The 23051-nt window shown below is 45.9% G+C and overlaps 1 protein-coding gene across 2 annotated transcripts in view; it reads right to left on the bottom strand.

The window, feature by feature from the left end:
* CUX2 (cut like homeobox 2) overlaps positions 1–23051 on the bottom strand; it is a 350576-nt gene that overhangs the window by 37814 nt on the left and 289711 nt on the right. Inside the window, exons 5-7 of one of the 2 annotated variants that reach the window (XM_038762393.1) lie at positions 9689–9826; positions 5051–5174; positions 2081–2157 (exon numbers count right to left, since the gene is read on the bottom strand). In XM_038762393.1, the coding sequence (XP_038618321.1) occupies positions 2081–2157; positions 5051–5174; positions 9689–9826 (339 nt within the window). The remainder of the gene's footprint in view (positions 1–2080; positions 2158–5050; positions 5175–9688; positions 9827–23051) is intronic. The other variant, XM_038762394.1, reaches the window with a different exon arrangement.

A 23051-nucleotide genomic window follows, 5' to 3' on the forward strand; every position in this document is an offset into this window, starting at 1 on the left:
GGATTTATTGAGCACTTTCTCTGGGCAGAGCACTTGGGAAAGTACAAGACAGTAGATAGATACGCTTCCTACCCTGAAGGAGCTTACACTCAAGTGCGGAGACAAACATTAAAATAAATTACAGGTAGGTGCTCAATCCACCAACCCCCAAATGGACCTGGGGTAAAGGGAGATGGCTTAGCCTGGAGCAGCAGGGTAGTTGAGAACTGACAGATAGAAGGGGCAGAAGTGGGTAAAGAAGAGGGTGAAGAGGAGGATGGTGAAGTAGGGACCCTAGGAGGGATGAAGGCTTCTTCTTCATCTTATGGTAATAAGTCCAAAAGGAAGAAAGACTTTGCCCTGCCTTCTGCACTCAGCCTAAAATCGATCTTCACATTTACAAAATGTGAGGAAACTGAAAGGAGTCCAGAGTAGAGCTCAAAAATGATTGAAAATGATGGGAAATTGGCCCCAGAAGGAAACGTGGAAGGATTTGGGGCTGTTTAGCCTGAGAAGAGGAGGCTAAAGTTCTGAGATTATTAGCACCCAGTGGTGGCTCACAGCCACCACCCACACCATTTGTGGAGCTCAGTCCCTCTGTCCCATAGCTGGCTCCCAGATGCATTCAGAAACAGTACTGTGAGAAGGGGCATGTTCCTCTCTCCCCTGGCTCAAAGGATGTACCCAACATCATTTCTGAATGGCCTCTGCTGGTTGTGCTCCTGAGACAGGAATAGGGAGATGGGAGTCAGGCAAGGGAGCCTGGAGCTGGGCTTAGGAGCAGTCTCAGGAGCCAGAAGTGATCCAGACAAACCGTTTCTCCAGACAAGCATTGCTGAAGAAGCGACTGCACTATTACAATACTACTACTACTAATAATAATAATTAGGGTATTTGTTAAGCGCTTACTTTGTGCCAGGCACTGTCTGCAATCATCTTAAAGCCTCCGATGATGAGCTTTTTGAGGAGGAACCTGAGTCATCGTTCTCCAATTTCACAGAAGTGCAAATGGCATAAAAGGAGCATAAGGAAGACTGTCCTAATTGTAAATAGGGGGCTGAAACCACTGTATAACAGTCCCAAGGGAGAGCCTCCTTTCCTGGAGATCCAGAGAGTCGGTTTAGACCACCAACTTCTCAGGATGGTTTAGAGCAGGTCACCAGTCGGCGAAGTGAGGTGCCGGCAACTAATGGCTGGCTTAGACCCTTCCGGATCGATCGCATACAGCTGTCCTTTGCTTCGGGAGATGTTGCTACTGAAGATGACATTCTATCCAGGCGTGTGAGGGTGACAAGATAGTTGTGGGGTTACCACCCATGCGGACAAAAATAGCTTTCTGTGCTGTTGAGTTGGCCATTCGCAGGGCCTTAGGCAGTTTCTCAATATCCCAATCTTCCTGAAGCCTCTTTTCAAGGAAAGCAACCTCCTCTCCTGTAAAGCCAAGTGGGTCTGCTGGCTGTAGTGGTCTCCCAACTCTTCACGGCTACATCACATTGCTTGAAACTGTGCTTCACTCTGCCTTTACGATGTTGGATGGGTCTATTAACCCAAGCCCTGCTGGAGACAGCAGCAGCACTGTTTGTCTTTGGCTTCCTGACCTCATCTGCCCCAGAAAACAGCAGGCAGCCACCCAGCCCAGACCTTGCCCTGATCCAGGATGGAGGAGACCTTTTTCTCTGCCGGTAGATAGCGGTAGAAGATGGGAGGCGAGCCATGAGGGAGAGGGGGCATATTCCCCCCCGACCCAGATTCAGAAGGATAAAGAGTTCAGGCCAGAGTAGCTTTAGAATTCTTCTCCTCCTTGACCCAAGAAGAAAACGACTGGTTAGGGATCTTATCAGAATGGGACCTGGGGTGAAGCCAAGGATGGCAGTCCTTCCCTTTCTCTCTCTTTCTCAGGTCTTTGTTGGTGTGACTGTCCTTGGGGCCAGTTCATTTAATGGGATGGTTCTTTCCCACACATCGCTGGAGGAAGGCAGAAAAACTGAACTGTGTTGGCCCGATGCATTTTTAAATCTTCTGAGTCATCCGGGGACTGTACTAGGAGCCCAACCAGGGCCCCCAACCCGAACAGGAGTTTGGACATGAAATCTTTAAATACCTGAATGTAGCACTTTGATCTTTTCTTCTGCTTCCCCCAGTCTAGCAGCCAAAGTGATTTGTGTTTCCTGTACTCCCCTGTGAAGAGACCAGTATCAGTGATTATCTGCTCTACTTACGTGTGGCTAATCCCTGCCTCAAATAGGACTTTCCAGCCAGCACAACCCTGCTCTGGCATGGGGAAATTGCTAGCACTGACTTCTCCTAGTTGGGAAAGGCACTAAATTTGACAATCATCCACCTCATTTCCATCGATTTGCTACTCTCTCTTTTTACCATGTACTTAGACCTATAATTCAGAAGTTATGCTACAGAATTTATATGCTTATTATAGAGCCACCATTTGGGATGCTCCGGTTAAAGTTCTGTCAGCATTTCCATTATAAAACTCTATATCCTGGGGTTTATAGCCCCAGCTATAAAAATTCTTTTCCAGCTGAAGCTCGACATATTGGATCTCAGCCCAGAAACAAATTTCTTTGCAAAATTTGTGAAGGAAAGGAAAAAAAAAAAAACAATTGGCTATCTTGGAGGAGTGCAGATTTAACAGGAGTGGGCAGCGAGCCCCATGTGGTACCGGAATCGTGTCCTACCTTTTTTAAAAAATGCTATTTGTTAAGCACTTACTACGTACAGGGCACTGTACTAAGCACTGGGATACAGTCAAGATAATCAGGTTGGACACGGTCCTTGTCCCAGTCCTAATCTCGACTTTACATAAGGTAATTGAGGTATAGAGAAGTTAAATGATCTGTCCAAGGTCACACAGCAGACAACCGATGGAGCTGGGATTAGAATCCAGGTCCTTTGACTCCCGGGCCCATGCTCTACCCACTAGGTCACGCTGCTTCCATGCTACCTGATTATTTTGTATCTATCCCAAGTGCTTAGTACAGTGCTTAGCACAAAGCAAGTGGTTAACAAGTATTATTATTAGTAGTAGTAGTAGTAGCATCTCAAAGGAGCCCACAGGGTGAGCAGGAGTGAACAGCAAGTTAGCTTGGTAATGTCTAGAGCATCAGACCAAGGAGGGACATGAGTGCAGCTGACCACATTCTAACCAGCAGAAAAGAACAGCAAGCACTCCATGGGTGCCGCCTCCCGAGGTCAGAGAGCCACTAAACTTTGAGTGGGCTCGTTAACCACCAGACTTAATTATTGTTAAAGAAAAAGCTTCCCGAGACCCTAAATTGAGAGCCATGGAAATGCAAGTTCCCACTCTACAAAAATTGGATCCGGGGCCATTTTATGACTCTGGAAATAATTTATTCCTGTTTCCCCTAGAATGTGCCCAAGGATTATTTTAAGTACCACAGACAAAGGACGTGGAACTTGGTTACTACGAGATGAAAAACCATGCCATTTAAAAAATCAAAAGGCAGACCGACCCATCGATACTGGTCATGCAGATATTGGGGTTGTGGGTGGAGGTCCACAATGAACAAAAGGAGCAATTAAGATACCCATCTAAGGTTTCTGGGGCTGTCCTTATTTGGGGGAGCTGATGCAGCTGGTCCTGGAACTCCTGCGGGGGTGTGGAGCCATCCTATGGACAATACATCATAGACAGATACAATAAAAGGCCATTTGGCAAGGGGACTCTGGCCGTGATATGTTCCTCTCAGGGCCATCCTTGCCCAGAACGGAGCTTCTTCCCTGGGCCCTCATGTTTGCCAGGAGACAAATAGAGAATGAGGAACTTGTTTGCTCCTTGAGAAGAGCTGCGAAAGCTGACTACTCCCCAGTTTTTGCCGTGGGCTCTTCTCAAGTTAGGGTTTCTCTTTGATCTGAAGTGGGCAAATCTGAGGAGCTTCTGTATCCCCCTTCTACCGCACTGCCCGAATAGCCTCTTTTACCTTGTGGAAGATATGGGCTTCTCTCCACATCTGGTCAGGGCTAGGGGCAGCATTGCCTGTGCCTTGAGCCACAGCCAACCAGACCTATGGATGAGCAAACCCTTCCATGGAGGATCGCTCCCTGCTTGGGTAGCCAAGAGCAGAGGACCTGGGTTCTAATCCTGGCTCTGCCAATTGCTTGCTGTGTGACCTTGGGCAAGTTGTTTAACTTCTCTATGCTTCGGTTTCCTTAACTGTAAAATGTGGATAAAATACTGGTTCTTCCTCCTAGTTAGACTGTGAGCCCCATGTGGGACAGGGACTGTGGCTGACCAAACTTGTACCTATCCCAGCATTTAGAAGCGCTTACCATATACAATTAAAAAAAACCTTCTCCAGTGAAGAGAAGTGGACAAGTAATCAAATAAGGGCAACAATTCGGGAGAACTGGGTTCTACTCTTGGATCTGCCACTGATTTGCCATGTGACTTTTAGACAAATTCCTTCACTTCTTTGGGCCTTGGTTTCCCTAAGTGCAAAAAGGGGAATAATCCTGTTCCTCCCATCATCATAGTCTTCACCATCATCACTTACTGAGTGCCTAAAGTGTACAGAGCACTGTACTAAGTACTAGGGAGAGCACACTAGAAGTAAAGGACAGGCTACCTGCTCTCTAGAGTGTTACAATTGAATGGGGAAGTCAGGCAGATTTAAATTATTTACAATAGTGGGGCAGGAGGAAGTACAGGGGTATAGGAAATGGGAGCACAAATATATCAGTATGAGATAGCTGAAATAGATACTTGAATATACACATATGCAAAAGTGCTGAGGATAGAGATTATACAAGAGTGCCAAGAGTGGGTATTGGGTTGATGCAATGGGATGTGGGGAACTTTACAAGGTTGTCATGAGGCTAAACGATGGAAGCAAAGGTTAGAGAAATCCAAGGAATTATTTTACTGTCCTAAAACAGAAACGTCACCTTTCCTATCTGCACATCTAGCTCTAAACTCTGACTCTTGGGGTGAGGGTCTTCTTGGAAAAGGGGGAGGGGGAGCTTGCAATGCCTTCTGGGAGGAATGGACTCTCAGATATGTGGATGCACACTGCCCCGCAGCCTGCTACTCACGTACTTTTGTTTTTCTGCCTCATTTCTCTGCAGCAAGGTTTCTGTTAAAAATGTTTTGCCGGGAATCCCCGAGAACCTGCGTCCCTCCAACACTGTGATCCCAGTTGGCGACGTCCCCTCTTTCTGCTCTGGAGGGAGGAAAAACTTCTCATGAGCAGCCTGACAGACAGAAGAAAGCAGCTTCTTTTGGCTGGGGCAAGAGAACAATTCCGAGGACCACACATTGATTTACCAAACTCCAGCTCTCGAGTGAAGACCTCTGGCAGGTTCCGCTGGTCAACCGGGTTACAGAATCTGGGAGTTGGAATTCAGCCCAAGGCCTGAGCAAGTAGCTGTGTTTTCCTCTCAGAGCCTCCAGCTCATCGCTATCAACCGTGGGGATTGGCCGGTTCGGAAATATTCTCCAGTCTTCAAGCCCTTGCTCCTGGAGATCACAGTCACCTCCTTGGTCACAAGGCGATTGCTTCATCTGGCTTGCTCTAAGCTCTTGGTGGTGGTACAGGACTCGGCAGGCCCACCCCAAATCACCATCTCTTCTCCTCTTCTCCGCCAACCTCGGGCATTTATGGGTTGCTTCCGGGCTATGGACCCAAAAGCCTTGGTCCCCACAGCCCTTAGGTTAAGCCTTGCCAAAGAAGACCAATCCATTTTCTCAGCCTGCCTCCCGCATTGTGGGGACAAAGACTAGCACTACTCGCCTGGCACAAAGCTACTGGCCCTGGGCCAGAGGCCAGTGACGTAAAGACAAACAGCAGGCTAACTGCCCATATTTTTTCTCCCAGGGCGCAAGTGGCTCAGTCTATAACCTTTTCTCCCATGTCTAAAAGGTTCAGGAGCCAAAACCACTTATACCACTTGAGGAAGCCAAAGGCTTTGATGTGAATTTGTAAGGAAGGTCAGGGGGACTCCTGGGCCCTTGGCCGCTTCCACTCCCAACACAATCCCCCTGGTTACTGCATACAAAGGGCAGGACTTCCAGCTGCCCCACCATGTGTGACTCCAGGTTAACACCCCTTTTCCCCACACCATTTGCCCAGAACATGCATCTGCCTCTGAGGGGAAAAGGAGGACACTAGCTGACAGCATACGAGCAATCAATGAATAAATCAATCAGTTACATTTATTGAGTGCTTTCTGTATGCAGAACACTGTACTAAGCACTTGGGAGAGTACAACAGAGTTGGAAGACATGTTCCCTGCCCAAAAGGAGTTTACAGTCTAGAAGGGGAGACAGACACACTGAAATAAATTCTGGATATGAACATAAGAGCCCTGGCTGAGGGTGGGGTGACTATCAAGTGCTTAAAGGATACAACACTAAGTGCAAGGTCATCACTGTAAGGGATGAGTAGGGGAAATGAGGTCTTAGAGGGGAAGACCTCTTGGAAGAAATGTGATTGAAGGTGGGAAGGGTGATACTCTGTTGGATATGAAGAGGAAGGGAATTACAGCTTAGAGGCAGGACGTTGGCGAGGGACTGGTGGTGAGATAGATGAGATCCAGGTAAAGTAAGTAAGTTGGCATTAGAGGAGTGAAGTGAGTATGCTGGATGGTAGCAGGAAATCAGCAAGGTAAGGTAGGAGGGGGAAAGATGATTGAGTGCTTTAAAGCTGATGGAAAGGAGTTTCTGTTTGATGTGGGGGTGGATGGGTAACCACTGTAGGGCCTCGAGGAGTGGGGAAACATGGACTGAACGCTTTTGTAGAAAAATGATCTGGACAGCATAGTTAAGTATGGACTGGAGTTGGGAGAGACAGGAGGCAGGGAGGTCAGCAAGGAGACTGATGCAGTAGTCAAGGCAGGATAGGATAAGTGCTTAGATCAGCATAGTAGCAGTTTGGATGGAGAGGAAAGGTCAGATTTTAGTTAAGTTGTGAAGCTGGAACTGAGATGATTTGGTGTCAGATTGACTATGTGGGTTGAATAAGAGAGAGGAGTTAGAGGATAATGCCAAGGTTAAGGGCTTGTGAGACAGGAAGGATGGTGATTCTAAGTGAAGGGAAAGTCATGGGAAGAACAAAGTTTGGGTGGGAAGATGAGGAGTTCTGTTTTGGATGGTGGTGGTGGTGGTGGGACATCCAAGTAGAGATGACCTGAAAGCAGGAGGAAATACAAGACTGCAGAGAAAGAGAGAAATCAGGGGTGAAAATGTAGATTTGGGAAACATCCACATAGGGATGGTAGTTGAAACCATGGGAGTGAATTCGTTCTTTAAAGGAGTGGGTACAGATGGAGAATAGAAGAGGACCCAGAACTGAGCCTTGAGGTACCACAGTTAGGAATTGGGAGGTAAAGGAGGAGGCTGTGAAAAAGACTGAAAATGAGTGGCCAGAGAGATAGGAGAACCAGGAGAGGATTGTGTCTGTGAAGTCAAGGTTGCATAATGTTTTCAGGAGAAAGGAGTGATCCACAGGGTCAAAGGCAACTTGGAGGTCGAGGATGACTGGATGATGTAGAGGTTGTTGAATCTGGCAAGAAGGAAATCATTAATGACCTTTGAGAGGGCAGTTATCATGGAGTGAAGGGTGTGTAAACCAGATTGGAGGGAGTCAAGGAGAGAATTGGAGGAGAGGAAGTGCAGGCAGTGCAAGCAGACAACTTGCTCAAGGAGTCTGGAGAAGAATGGTAGGAGGGAGATGGGATGATAACTGGAGGGAGCCACAGGGGCAAGAAAGGTTTTTTTGCAGGATAGGGAATGCATGAGCATATTTGAAAGCAGTGAAAAAGAAGCCACTTCACAGTTAACAGTTGAGGATGGTGGTGAGGGAGGGAAGAAGGGAGGAGACAAGTGTTTTGATAAGGTGCAAAGGGATGGGGTTGGAGCAGATGGAGGGGATAGATTTTGAGAGGAGGTATGAGATCTTCTCTCGAGATACTGCTGGGAAAGATGGGCACGTCCAAGAAGGGGCAGGAGGAGGGGCAATTTTCATAAGATCACACCTGATGGTTTCAATTTTCTCAGTAAAGTATGTGGCCAGTCAGGAGTGAGAGGGAGGTTCTTGGGGGTGGGGTGGGTGGAAGGACAGAGGGTTAGAGGAGGGAGTTAAACCTCTGAAACAACTTGGCAAGGGCAATGGACACTAGATTCATGAAGGATGAAGACATAATTTTGCCTGGAGGGGGAGAGGCCAGAATTAAAGCAGGTGAGCGTGAATTCAGACAGCAGTATTCAGCAGTTGGTGCATAGGAGCAGATAAAGCAAACTGTGGAGGTCATCCAGTGCTGTAGATTGGTGGTATGACATCAGCAGAGGGATAGGGGAATGAGTGAGTTGAGTTTAATATAGAGGGTGGTGTTGAGGGTATCAATCTGTGGGTCAAGGAATGGTAGTTTGGGTGTGGAGACTAAATGGAGCATGATGACTTGAGAAAATTGGTGCCGGTCAAAAGATCAGAGATCTCTGTGGGGGAACAGATTTGTAAGGATGGAGTGTGTGGAAGAGAAGGTGGGTGAGGAGGTTGTGGTAGGATAGAGGTATTTCAGAGTTGGTGAGGGTAGAGATTGTACAGTGACTAGAGATGATGAGATCACATGTGTGTCCAAGTTGTTGAGTGGATGAGGTGGGGTGGAGCACAACGTTAATAGAGTTGAGGAGGTAGGGAAGTGGGCAGCAGAAGGGTCGTCAGGAACATCCACATAGATATTGGAGTTCCCAAGGATCAATGTAAGGATGGAGAAAAAGAGAAATAATGTAAGAGCAGTGAAGTGGAGGAGCACTCTCATCTGAAGACAATGTGGCTGCTGGGAGGTAAGCTTCTGTGTTAGTTAAAATTTGGGTCTGTGTGCAACAGTCATATTTTCTTGTACAAACAGTGTGTGAGTGTGAGAGTGAGATATATTTCCCCCTAGAACTTGGTAAAGCCGGTACTAAGGTTGAATTACCTTGCCAAATTCCCATGATGCCAGAGTACTGGGTGAAGTCTCCAGAGGCAGGATTCCAATGGGGTGTGAGTAGGAAGCAAGATGAGGGTTGAGGGCAGGGTTGAGGCTGAGCAATCTGCAGCCTTTGTTCTTCCCAACTACTGCTACTGTGAGGGCTACTAGACTCATGCCTCAGAGCCCTCTGGGTGAGTCAGATCTTAGTGGATCTGGGCTCAGAAGGGAGAGAAATGCAATCCTGGGCTTACTGACACCCTGGAGAACGGTTTCTAGCTGCAAGGAATTTTGAGTCTTAGGTGGTTAGGAGAGAGGGAGCTCCAAGGTCTGGGGGCTGGCTGCTAGCGGGCCTCTACCCTCTCAGGCATCCTGACCTGGGCCACATGGCAATTTCCTTTTCAATGCAACAACATATGAAATCCAGACCAGCCCCCTAATGCAGACAAGGTTTTGTTAGAATATTTTATGGTTCATTTATTTCTTCTGGCTGCTTCTTTCCTCTTCCCCTTCATTAACTTTTTATTGGTATTTGTAATACCGTGGAGTGGAGAACAAAATGATAATGATACTTCAAAGTTGCTATCAGGTCCTCCCAACCACCCCCAAATCTTCAACATCTGGAGAGTTTCTTTCCATTTTTCGACGCCTCCTCCTTTCACCCAGAAGGTTGTCCCACCCCGCTTCGTTTCTGTCACAAGAGGAGCAGAGAAGTGAAAGCCAAGGAGAGAGGATGGAGGAGAGGAGGTGCTGGAGCAGGTGTCCATACCTTTGGTGTTGAGAAGTTCCGAATTCTTTTCCCACTGTTTGTTGAGATCGTCCGTGGGCTGGCTCTCTGGATTGATGCCCTGGAGCTGCTGCAGTCTGTCCTCTATGCTCCGGGCGGCCTCAAACACAGGGACAGGATCTAGGCACAGAGGAGCCTGCTGGTCATCCAGGCACTCTGAAGCACACATTTACAAGTCTGTCCTGAGTGCATCCACAATCCAAACAGTGGCATCTCATCAACTGCATCAGGGTGCGGCAGAAGGCTCTCAAGGATGTGTGGCTCCCAGCAGCCTTACGTGGGGCACATGGGACCATCATGTGAAATGTGTTTTGGCTCGAAAAGTGCCCACCACAAGCACGGAAGAAATGCCACAGGACCTCAAGGATAATAATGATAATAATAACTGGGGCATTTGTTAAGCGCTTACAATGTGCCAGACACTGTAGTAAGCACTAAGGTGGATACCAGCTAATCAGGAAGAACAAAGTCCCGGTTCCACATGAGGCTCCCAGACTTAATCCCCATTTTCAGATGAGGTTACTGAGGCACAAAGAAGTTAAATGACTTGCACAGGTCATACAACAGATGAGTTGCGGAGCTGGAATTAGAACCCAGGTCCTCTGACTCCCAAACCTGTGCTTTCTATTAGGCCACTCTGCTTCTCTGCCACCATAATCACCAACTTCAAATAGAAAGGTGAAAGAACAGCTCGCGCAATAATTGAGACATCCTCAAGACTATAGGCTCCTTGTGGGCAGAGAATGTATCTACCAACTCTGTTGTATTGTACTCTCCTAAGCACTTAGTACAGTGCTCTGCACACAGCAAGGGGTCAATAAATACTGAATGTCTGACTGTTCTCCAGTCTTGGATTTTGTGGGGATTGACCCTGCTTCTTCTGAATGTCTTCAAGCTCTGTGCACTACCTGTCCTGCAGGGCCTGCCTTATTACCATCTGCTGCTCCCTTTGAGATGAAGAAAGGGGGGTAATCAGAATGATGGGAAAATCTGGGATGCTCCTGCTGATAATAATAATTGAAATAATAATAATAATATTATTATTAATAGGGGCACTTGTTAAGCACTCACTACATGCCAAACACTGTACTAAGTGCTGGAATAATTCAAGCTAATTCAATTGGTCACAGTCCCTGTTCTACAGGGGGCTCAAAGTCTAAGTAGGAGGGAGAATAGGTATTTAATCCCCATTTTAAAGATGAGGAAACTGAGGTGCACAGAGGTTAAATGACTTGCTCAAGGTTACACATCAGGCAGGTTGCAGATTTGGGATTAGAACCCAGGTCCTCTGACCGCCAGGCTCTTCCCATGAGGCCATGCTGCTTCTCAGCTCTGAATAAGCGGGGCTCAGTGGAAAGAGCCCGGGCTTTGGAGTCAGAGGTCATGGGTTCAAATCCCGGCTCTGCCAATTTTCAGCTGTGTGACTTTGGGCAAGTCACTTAACTTCTCTGTGCCTCAATTACCTCATCCGTAAAATAGGGATTAAGACTGTGAGCCCCCCGTGGGACAACCTGATCACCTTGTAACCGCCCCAGTGCTTAGAACAGTGCTTTGCACATAGTAAGTGCTTAGTAAATGCCATTATTATTATTATTATCATTGTTAATAAGAGCTGAGGTTTCCCTTGGCACTTTGGAGCCTCCTGTATCAAACATCTACCTTCTTTAAGAACACAGGGGTCCTCTGCCCAACCAGGTTTGGTGCTGAGGGGAAGAGAATTATAAGCCACAAGGAGGATCCCTAACAGAAGGAGGAGTTATTGAGGAGAAGCTATAAATAGATCATTAGTACCTAAATGTGCTAATAAGCAGTTTACAGAACAACAGCCTTGAGTTCATCTAGTACATTCCCCTGCCACTTGGCTGCACCAATCAATCAATGGCATTTACAGAGCGCTTACTGCTGCAGAGCCAAGTACAAAGCACCTGGGGAGAATATAACTGAGTTCATTGAAATGATACCTGCCTTCAAGGAGTTTACAATCTACTGGACCACCCCTACATTAACCAAGACCAATAGACATCTATCTTAACCTTGAAATCATCAGATAGGGCCACTTCCCATTATCTCCAGCCAAGAAATACCCAGGATTCCAAAATACTTCCAGAAATGAAATTCTTCCTTTGTATAACCTCTACTGCTCCTGCTTCAATTCAAGCCCATTTCTTTCTTGTTCAGCCCTAATGGAAACGAAGCACAGTTTGTCCCCAATACCCCCTGCCATTTCCTTGCTCTATTTCTATTTCTCCATAAACACGACGTCACCGTGGGTTGGAGATATCCCTTACCTAAAGACACCACCCTCATATCTATCTTGATGGTGGAGTTCGTAGGGTATGAGAGACTCCACATTTGGGGATGCCTCTTCTGGAGAATGTAGGAGCCAGAACTGAAGCTGGTTCAAGAACCAGTGTGCTGCTGTTGCTGATGACTATGGTTTGACAGTACAACTAAATGCAAAGGTAAAACAGTGCCCTTACTGCAGGAACTTGAGGACAGCATGGGCCTAGTGGACAGAGCGTGGGCTGGAAGTCCTGAGTTCTAATCCTGGCTCTGACACTTGTCTGATGTGTGACCTTGGGCAACTCACCTTTTCTGTGCCTCAGTGTCCTCATCTGTAAAATGGGTGTTAAACCCTACTTCCTCCCAGCCAGACTATGAGCCCCATGTGGGACAAGGACCGCTGAACCTGATGATCTTGTATCTACCCCACTGCTTAGTAGTGCTTAGTAAGCACTTAACAAGTATCAAAATTATTAATTATTATCATTCACCCGACAGATGTCGTCACATCTAGCTGGGCCTTGACCTTCCCCGGCAAAATGCCCTTCCAGTTTTTTTTATAGTATTCGATAAGTGCTCTTTTCCAACACTGTTCTAAGCACTGGAATAGATGCAAGTTAATTAGGTTGGACACAGTCCCTGTCCCACATGGGGCTCAAAATCTAAGTAGGAAGGAGCAGAGTTGGTTCTGACCCAGCTTTCCTGAGATCCTGGGGACTCACATCACTCTGCTGGGCTCTCTGCCTGTGCCATTCCCATGAAGACTGAACAGCCCAACTAGGCAGTTCAGAGTTTCCCACTGACAGGCCAGAGGCTCCTGAACCCGGAGCAACAAAGTCACCAAGGAGCACCTCTGAACAGGAAAACCTCTTCTCTGTCCCTCCACTGCTGCATTCTCCTAATAATGCCTGTTTATTTAGGCAAAGGAGGAAACAGACAATAGCAGTTTGTGCAGAGGTAAGCAGGTGCATTCTGAACAGTATGTCTTTTCTCTGTCAGCATTACACCATCATTAGCTAGTGTCTGCTCAGCAGGGTGTGCCATTATGTCTCCCAGGGCTGATGTAATTATACATTGACATAATTAACCCAGCAAGCCCATTAGGCAGGCCAGCTAAAAATTCATCTATAATTATTTGTTGTGTGCATGCTAATGAGTCCATCTGCACTGCCATTGTACAACATGAACAAATTAATTTACAAGTCTGGATTTTTTAATAAGTTCAAGAAAATGCTTCCCATTGTGCTGGATTTTTATAAAAAGGAGAGAATCCTCCAGGGTCAGGGAAGTTAGGCAAACAAGGAAGTGGCAGGAAACTCCAGTGAGCCTCGGCACGGGGCGTTGGGGCCGTTGATAGGCCGGCTCTGGGCCTCTAACAACTGGCTATAAAAAGAAGCTCCATCACTTAAAACAGCGCATGGCCCTTGCTAATATCAATGCCGAATAATTGCCAGCAATAATAATAAAAGGTGTCATCCATTCACAGCAATATGAATTACATTATTGACATTTCATTTTGCTTGAAGGATATAATTGTCCAGGTCACTCCGTGTTTCTTTCCACTTTCAATCACAGAAAGTTTGCAAGGCATCCGGCCGTGCAGTGGAGGGGGGTTGGGGAGAGGGGTATTACTGGAGAGCAGGACAAATATATGACATAGAATTTTACATTTTTCTACCATGAGTTTTTCTCCCCTTTCCCAACAACCAAGCCCTACTTCCCAATCTTTCAATGCCTTGCCTCTTTATAACTTTTCCCGCACTCCTGACATCACCGTCCTCCCCTTCCCATGAGCTTTCAGCCCTGTGTCACCACTGACTGTCATTTACCTTCCAAACACAATCTGCCTCTAAGTTAAGCCCATTCTTGTACAATACTTCACAGAACTGCCCTTTCCTTTCCACCTTTATAGTCACTAGCCTGGCAGGCAGACCTATTCTTTCTCAGCTGAACTATTGAGGCCAAGGCCTCTGACCTCACACGTCTCCAGCCTGGAGAGATTATATCAAGTTGACTGTATCACCTTATTAAAACCCTGATCAGAACACATCACTCCTTTCCTCAGAAATCTTCAATAGCCGCCCCCCACCCCTCAATGTTTATCGAGAAAACAGAAACCCTTCAAAGATCTCCCTTAGAAGGCTCTTTCTTGATCATCGCTTCTATAATAATAATATTTGTTAAGTGCTTACTATGTGCCAAGTGCTGCACTAACCACTGGGATAATCAGGTCAGACACAGCTCCTATCTCACATGAGGCTCACAGTCTTCTGCTTGTACTGGTCTCTTTGTCAGAAGATTTGCAAATAAATTTTCACCCTGTTGGCCCTCAGAGTGCTCCAGTGAACCTTGGCATAGGCAGAACCAAGTATCGCTTTACTTTTTCAGAAAGAGAAATGAAAACTCAAGAGGAAGCAAATGACTTGCCCAATGTCAAGCGGTAAGTTTGTGAAAGGGCCAAGAGCAGATGAGGCTGTTTTCATTAGACTGTTCTTTAGGTTTACGGAAATGCTTGGGGGTGGCCTTGAGATGCTCCAGCTGAATGAGGCGGCCCATTTCCCCCTCTTTCTCCTGATTTTGAAACCCCTTGCGGGATAGGTGGAGGACTGACTGACCGGAGGAAAAAAACAGATGCGGTTCTGCTGATCATTAAAAAGGGAGACCCAGGAAATTACTGGCCAGTTAGCTTAATTTCAATACTGGGTAAAATATTAGTACAAATAATAATGGAATCAATGGGCAAGCACTTAAACGAGAACAACATAAAGAGTGATTATCAGGCGAGTTCATAAAGAGCACAGATCAGCCCAGACAAACCCAATAGCCATCCCTGACAAAATTACAGGTTTGGTGGACAAAAGGAATAAAGAGGGCTTAATTCATCTTGACTCTCAATACCATCCTGTATGGAAAACAAACAGGAAATATTGGATGCTTTCATTAAAGAGTATAATTGTGCCGTGACAGCCCCCACCCCAGAACAGAAAGACGTTTGGAAAGTGAAAGATGCAGATCCAGGGCCCAAATTGCCTAATGACTTTTGAGATCAACCAATCACTCAATTGTATTTGGAGAGTAAGGACAACTGTGTTCTACTGCAGTTCAGTACGCCCCAAGGAAGATTCTATGTTGCTTCAGGGATCTCCAGAGATGATCACATGATGGATCATTGGTCCCTTAGAGAAGACTGTACTTACATAAACAATCAATCAACAGTCATATTTATTGAGTGCTTACTGTGTGCACAGCACTGCACTAACAGCTTGGGAGAATACAATATAACACAGTTGGTAGACACGTTCCCTGCCCACAACAAGCTTACCATCTAGAGGGGGAGACAGACATTAATATAAATTAACGATGAATATGAACACCAGTGCTACGGGGCTGAGGGAGGGGCAAATAAAGTGTGCAAATCCTAGTGCAAGGGTGTCGCGGAAGGGAATGGGAGAAGAGGAAATCAGATGATAAAGTCAAATGATAGTCCTTTCCCCTTGCCGTCTCCCATTCACCTCTATTCAGAGAAGAGAGAAAGGAAGGGGTTTCACTGAAGTAAGATGCCTGCAAAGTCTACAACTGATTATAGGGACAAGACTTCTTTCAACTAAGTTTCCAGTGCCCTCCGAGACAGGCTGGATAAACAGCCAGTCTCTATCAGAGCTTTTCAAACCCACCTTCGTTGCTTGGCCTCTGTTGGAGCACACTCCAATTGAAAGAGGGTATAAGCCTATCCTATCTCAGTGTTGGGGACATCCATCTCTGAATCCCTGTCAGGATGTTTCCCTTTGTTGCACTCACAGACGCTCATGTTCTGCTTCTGATCATTACTTCACTGACAGGAGATTAGCCTCAGTTTAATTATTTTTTTGAGGGGGGAGGAGGGGAGATATTTACTTTCGGTGTGCTGGATCGTTACCACTTTTCCGAGAGCAATGGAACTTCACCACCCAAGATCCCCGCTGTGTGTCTGGAAGAAATGCCTCCTGATTGGGAGGTTAAGACGGAAGATGGAAATTGTGGCCAAAGGATCAGTTCAGGAGGCTGCTTCGAAAGCATCTCCATCCTGGCTTCCCTCAACCAGGTATCTTGTAGAGGGGCCAGGCAAACCTCCCCATTAGTTTCCACAAACCATGAGGCTGCAGGAGTTCTGGCCAAAGGCTATCTGTCCTGCCAGCATTCTTCCCCTCCAAATCAGACTTTCTTTCTCCTTTTGCTCCCCATCCCTCTGGCTAAGAGAATGTAGGCATCTACCTGCCTCCAACAAATGTTCCAGGGTGTCCCACCCCTGAAGCCCCATGAAAATTAAACCACAGGAATTGAAAGGAGTGGCAGACTACACTGAATATCTTTAAGGCTCACTGCCTGATTTTCATTAGGTTTAAGGCCTCATTCCTTCTGTATGGGCAACCGCTAATTTCTGCGGTGAAGCATTCAGTCCTAGAGCTGGGGTGCAAGCCCATTAGAGTCCCCCTTTCAGAATGAGGGATGTGGTGCAGATCTTCAGCAGCCCTGGCAGGGATGTGGCTATGCTTTGGGACATTGGTGGATGATGGAGCCAAGGTTGTGGGATAGGCAAGTGAGGTGTTTATTCATTCAATCGTATTTATTGAGTGCTTACTGTGTGGAAAGCACTGTACTAAGCGCTTGGAAAGTACAAATGGGCAACATATAGAGACAGTCCCAACCCAACAGTGGGCTCACAGTCTAGAAGGAGGAGACAGACAACAAAACAAAACAAGTAGACAGGTGTCAATACCATCAGAATAGATAGAATTATAGCTATATACACATCACTAATAAAATAGAGTAATAAATATGTACAAATATACACAAGTGCTGTGGGGAAAGGAAGGGGGTAGGGCAGAGGGAGGGAGTGGGGATGATGGGGAGGGGAGGAGGAGCAGAGGAAAAGGGGGGGCTCAGTCTGGGAAGGCCTCCTGGAGGAGGTGAACTCTCAGTAGGGCTCTGAAGGGAGGAAGAGAGCTAGTTTGGCGGATGTGTGGAGGGAGGGCATTCCAGGCTAGGGTTAGGATGTAGGCCAGGGGTCGACGGCAGGACAGGTGAGAAAGAAGCACAGTGAGGAGGTTAGTGGTAGAGGAGTGGAGTGTTTGGGCTGGGCTATAGAAGGAGAGAAGGGAGGTGAGATAGAAGGGGGCAAGGTGATGTAAGGCTTTGAAACCAATAGTGAGGAGTTTCTGCTTCATGTGAAGGTTGATAGGCAACCACTGGAGATTTTTGAGGAGGGGAGTGACATGCCCAGAGTGTTTCTGTAGAAAGATAATCCAGGCAGCAGGGTGAAGTATAGACTGAAGAGGGGAGAGACAGGAGGCTAGGAGATCAGAAAGAAGGCTGATGCAAATACATGAATTTATCTGTTGGCTGTGAGGATCAATCAATCAATCAATCAATCAATCAGTACTACTTATTGAGTACTTTCCTGGGTGCAGAGCACTGTATGAAGTGTTGGGAGCGTATGATACACTAGAATAGGTAAACATAATCCCTGCCCAGAAGCAGCAGCATGGTCCAGTGGAAAAAGCATGGGCCTGAGAGTTACAGTATCCGGGTTCTAATCCCAGCTCTGCTAGCTGCCTGCTGGGTGGCCTTGGGCAAGTCACTTAACTTCTCTGGGCCTCAGTTTCCTCATCTGTAAAATGGGGATTCAATGTCTGTTTCTCCTCCTATTTAGACTGTAAGGTCCATGTGAGACAGAGATTGCAGCTGACCTGATAAACTTTTATCTCCCCTGGTGCTTGTCATATAATAATAATAATAATCAATCAATCGTATTTACTAAGTGACTGTACTAAGCGCTTAGGAGAGTACAATATAATAATAACAATAATAGTAATAACAATAATAATTACAACAACAGAGCTAACAGACTAGAAGAGCTAGAAGCTCCCTTAGGAAGTGGGTGAGTGGAGAAAAGGAATAAAATTTGAGGTTCCCTACTCCACTTTGGCTGAGGGGTTAACTCCTGGCAACTTCACCTGCAGGCCATGGAGTCCAAGGCTGGTTTGTATCAGCTCCAAATTGGGCAGACTGTCCACAGAGATACTGCAACACAACATCCACAACCTCCACACTGGGGTGACTTTGAAAGGCAGACTTGATTCCAAAATTCTGGAGAAGGGCCACCTGCGACCCTGCTGCTGCCCAGAATAAAACTAGACAGCATCCTCTTGGGAATGGACACTTCAGGGAGGAAGTCAAGTTGGAACTGCCAACCGGAGGCAAGCAAATCCGCCTGGTCCCTAAGTGACATCTGGATGCATGGGGTTGATCTTCGACAAGCAGAGCAGGTTTGTGTGAAATCCCTCTAGGCACAGGGTCTATACTTGCATGAACAAGGTGCCCCAAAGTATCTCACGGGGAAAGATGGTTACTCTGGAGTCTAATGCAAAAAATGATTGCCACCAAGTAAAGATTCAGGCCAGGGTACAGATTCCCCCAGTATTTTAGGATCTGTCTCCTGGGATCCCTTCTGTTTGAGTGAAGTGGGCTAGCTGAGGGGTCTCCCAACTGGCCCTGCTTGGCTGCAGTAGGAGGGAGCCTGTGGTCCTTCTCCCAAGATCAGGGGCTTCTTTGTGGTGTTTTGTCCCCACTCCAGCCCAGGGAATTGCATTCTATTTTCCCTCTCTCTTAGGTGGCTGCATCTTGGCCACTTCCTGTCCCTAGACTTACATGTGCTGCTGCTGAAAAATGGTGCAAGCTTCCACCTTGTATTTCAGGGGGATGGAGGGATCTCTTACTGTTCCTCTACTGTTGTCTAGTATATTTGTTCAGAAGTCTGGACATTACAGATGTAGGTGACATGTAGATGTGCATGCACACATGCCTGCACACGCACACATACACACAAACAGTTTTACTTTTGGTAGCTACTGCTGCTGTTTACTTGTTTTGATGTATATATGCTTGTTTTGATGGCAGTCTTCCCCCTTCAAGACTTTAAGCCTGGTGTGAGCAGGGAGTGTCTCTATTGCTGAATTGTACTTTCCAAGTGCTAAGTACAGTGTTCTGCACACAGCAAGTGCTCGATAAATATGATTGAATGAATGAATGCTACAACTGATTGTAAACATGTTGGTGGTTGCAAAGAGCATGCATTCACCTAACTGTCGTAAGCTAATTGCTATACAGGTAGGCAGAGACATAGGACTAGTTATCCCACAATCTGTGCACACAGTAAAGGCAATATATATTTGGTTGGAATATTACATTCCTGGCTCAGCCTCTGACTCACTTGTTGTGGACAGGGACTGTCTCTCTCTTTTGGTGCATTGTAATTTCCCAAGTACTAGTCTGTACTAGTTGTTGCTCTACACACAGTAAGTGCTCAATAAATACAACTGAATGAATGAATGAATGAATGAATGAATGAGCAAATTACTCAGCCTCTCCGGGCATCAGTCTCTCCATTTTTAAGTGCCTATGTCTAATCGCTTCTCTCCCTGTGATTTAGGGTCCAGTCCCACTGGATTGGAACTGAAGCACCTAGGGAATCCTCTTGAAGGATCTCTGGAGGACAGGGTAAGCAGCCTGGCCTAGTTGACCGAGAACAGCCTGGGAGTCAGAGGACCTGTGTTCTAATCCTGTCTCTGCCACCTGTCTGTTGGGTGACCTTGGGCAAATCACTTCACTTCTCTGTGCCTCAGTTGCCTCATCTTGTAAAATGGGGATTAAGATTGTGAGCCCCTCATGGGACAACCTGATTACCTTGTATCTACCCCAGTGCTTAGAACAGTGCTTGGCACATAGTAAGTGCTTAACAAATACCATTATTATTATTATTATTATTATTACTTGTCTGTGTGTGACCTTGGGCAAGTAGCTTCACTTCTCTGTGCCTCAGTTACCTCATCTGTTAAATGGGGACTAAGACTGTGAACTCTATGTGAGACAGGGACTGTTTCCAATCTGATTATCTTGTACCTAACCCAGTGCTGCTTATAGTGCCTGGCACATAGTACACACTTAAACACCATAAAAAATGCTCAATATAGACCACTGATTGAATAATAATACTAATAATAATAATAATAATGGCATTTGTTAAGCGCTTACTATGTGCAGAGCACTGTTCTAAGCGCTGGGGATGGATACAAGGTGATCAAGTTGTCCCACGTAGGGCTCACAGTCTTAATCCCCATTTTACAGATGAGGCAACTGAGGCTCAGAGAAGTTAAGTGACTTGCCCAAGGTCACACGGCAGACGTGGCGGAGCCGGGATTTGAACCCATGACCTCTGACTCCAAAGCCCGGGCTCTTTTTCCACTGAGCCACGCTGTGAATGATTGATTGATTCTGTGGGGTCAGGTTCTATTTGGGACCTGCTGGGTGTTTCTGGGTCTGCAGGGATATGTTTGTGCATGTGTTTGTGAGTGTGTTGAAAGAGATATAATAATTAATAATTGTAGTTATTTAGCACTTACTAAGTACAGAGCATTGTTCTGAGGACTCGGGTAAACTTATAAGGTAATCAAGTCAGACACAGTCCCTGTCCTATATGGGGCTCACAGTCTAGACTATAAGCTCGTTTCTAGACTATAAACTCATTATGGGCAGGGAATGTGTCTGTTTATGGTTATATTGTACTCTCCCAAGGGCTTAGTAATGTGCTCCACACACAACAAGTACTCTATAAATATAACTGAATTGAATTGAATAGTCTAAGTGGGAGGAAGAACAGGTACTGAACCCCTGGGGTCATCCTAGGGGTTCTTGTTATCAGACAAAATCCATAGCTCAGGGTTTGGTTGCCCACAGCTACATCCTCCCAAAGGAATCCTGGATTCCCTTAATCCACACTAGTAGGAAAATGGCAGGGGATGTCATTCAGCCTTGAGTTTTGGACTCCTATCTCTTGACTGTGTCCAACCTGATTATCTTGTATCATCAACAATGATATTTTTTGAGAGCTTACCATGTGCAGAGCACTGCACTAAGCACTTGGGAGAGTACAATATAACAGAGTTGGCAGACACATTCCTGGCCCACAACAAGCTTACAGTCTAGAGAATGAGCTTACAGTCTACAGGACAAGATTAGAGTCTTAGTTCTTGGCACTTAGTTTAACAAGTACAATTATTATTATTATTCTAATGGACATCATCTACGGCTACCTCCTGGGGAAGAGGAGAAGTTCTGGAATACAATATGTGTGGGCTTTTCAGGGCCTTGGAGGGAAGAGTAATACAAATTCAAAATATTTTTCTTCTTACGTGCATTTATTACATAGCCAATACAAATGGACAGATGATCTGTAATCCCGTAACATGCCCTAAAGTTTGTTAAGGCAGTTTTGAAGAGAGCTATATGCCCACATATCCCAGGGCAAGCAAACCAGCAGTACTGATTAAAGGCTTTATTTATTTCACTCTATCAGAGCCAGCTCAAGAGTGGTGTGGGGCTGAGGGTGGGTGTTATACCACACTCCCTAAAGTTCTAGAGATTCCTCCCATGCCATCTCCATCACCAAAAGCACCCAAGACCTCACAACTATCACTCTCCCCACCTTCAAAGCCTTATTAAAAGGACTTCTTCTCCAAGAGACCTTCCTCCACTGAGCCTCGTTTCCTCTTCTCCCACTATTCTGCATCTCTCTTGCACTTGGATTTGCATACCTCTGGTGCTAACCTTCTCACTGTGCCTTGTTCTTGCCTATCCTGCCACCACCAACCCCTGGCTCACGTCCTACCACTTGCCTGGAATGGCCTCCCTCCTCAAATCCACCAACCATACCTCCCCACTTCAAAACCCTACTGAAGGCTACCTCCTCCAAGAGACCTTCCCAATCTAAGTCCCCCCTTTTCCTCAGCTCCCCCTCCCGTCCCCATCATCCTGACTCGCTCCCTTTGCTCTACCCCCCCACCCCACAGCACTTGTGCATATATGTACATATCTATAATTCTATTTATTTATATTAATTCCTGCTTACTTGTTTTGATGTGCATATATCTATAGTTCTATTTATTTATATTGATGCTACTGATGCCTGTTTACTTGTTTTGATGTCTGTCTCCCCCTTCTAGACTATAAGCCCATTGCGGGCAGGGATCATCTCTACTGCTGAATTGTACTTTCCAAGCACTTAGTACAATGCTCTGCACACAGTAAGCACTCAATACGATTGAATGAATAAATATTCATGCGTCCCTCAACCCCACAGCACTTATGTACATATCCATAATTTATTTACTTATATTAATGTCTGTCTCTTCCTCTCATTGTGGACAGTGAACATGTCTACCAACTTTGTTTTTTTTTATGGTATTTGTTAGAGAAGCAGCATGGCTTAGTGGAAAAAGCACGGGCTTGGGAGTCAGAGGTCATGCATTCTAATGCTGCCTTCGCCACTTGTCTGCTGTGTGACCTTGGGTAAGCCACTTAACTTCTCTATGCCTCAGTTACCTCATCTGGAAAATGGGGATTAAACCTGTGAGCTCCATGAGGGACAATCTGATCACCTCATATCTACCCCAGCTCTGGCACATAGTAAGGACTTAACAAATACCATTATTATTATTATTGTTATTATTATTGTTATTATTATTATTATTGCTAAGTGCTCACTATGAGCCAGGCACTGTACTAATCTGGGTGTAGATACAAGCTAATCAGGTGGGACACAGTCCATGGGGCTCACAGTCTTAATCTCCATTTTACAGCTGAGGTAACTGAGGCACAGAGAAGTTAACAGACTTACCCAAGGTCACACATCAGACAAGTGGCGGAGCAGGGAATAGAACCCAGGTCCTCTGAATCCCAGGCCTGTGCCCTATCCCCTAGTTCACGCTGCTTCTCTATTACACTGTATTTCCTCAAGCGCTTAGTATCATGCTCTGAACACAGTAAGCGCTCAATGAATATGCTTGATTGATTGAAATATGCCAATGCATTAGGGAGAGCAGGAGCAGCAATGGTATATATATATATATATATATATCGTTGTACATATTTATTACTCTATTTATTTATTTATTTTACTTGTACATATCTATTCTATTTATTTTATTTTGTTAATATGTTTGGTTTTGTTCTCTGTCTCCCCCTTCTA

This window comes from Tachyglossus aculeatus, chromosome 21 (assembly GCF_015852505.1).
Source record: "Tachyglossus aculeatus isolate mTacAcu1 chromosome 21, mTacAcu1.pri, whole genome shotgun sequence".
Taxonomy (NCBI): Eukaryota; Metazoa; Chordata; class Mammalia; order Monotremata; family Tachyglossidae; genus Tachyglossus; species Tachyglossus aculeatus.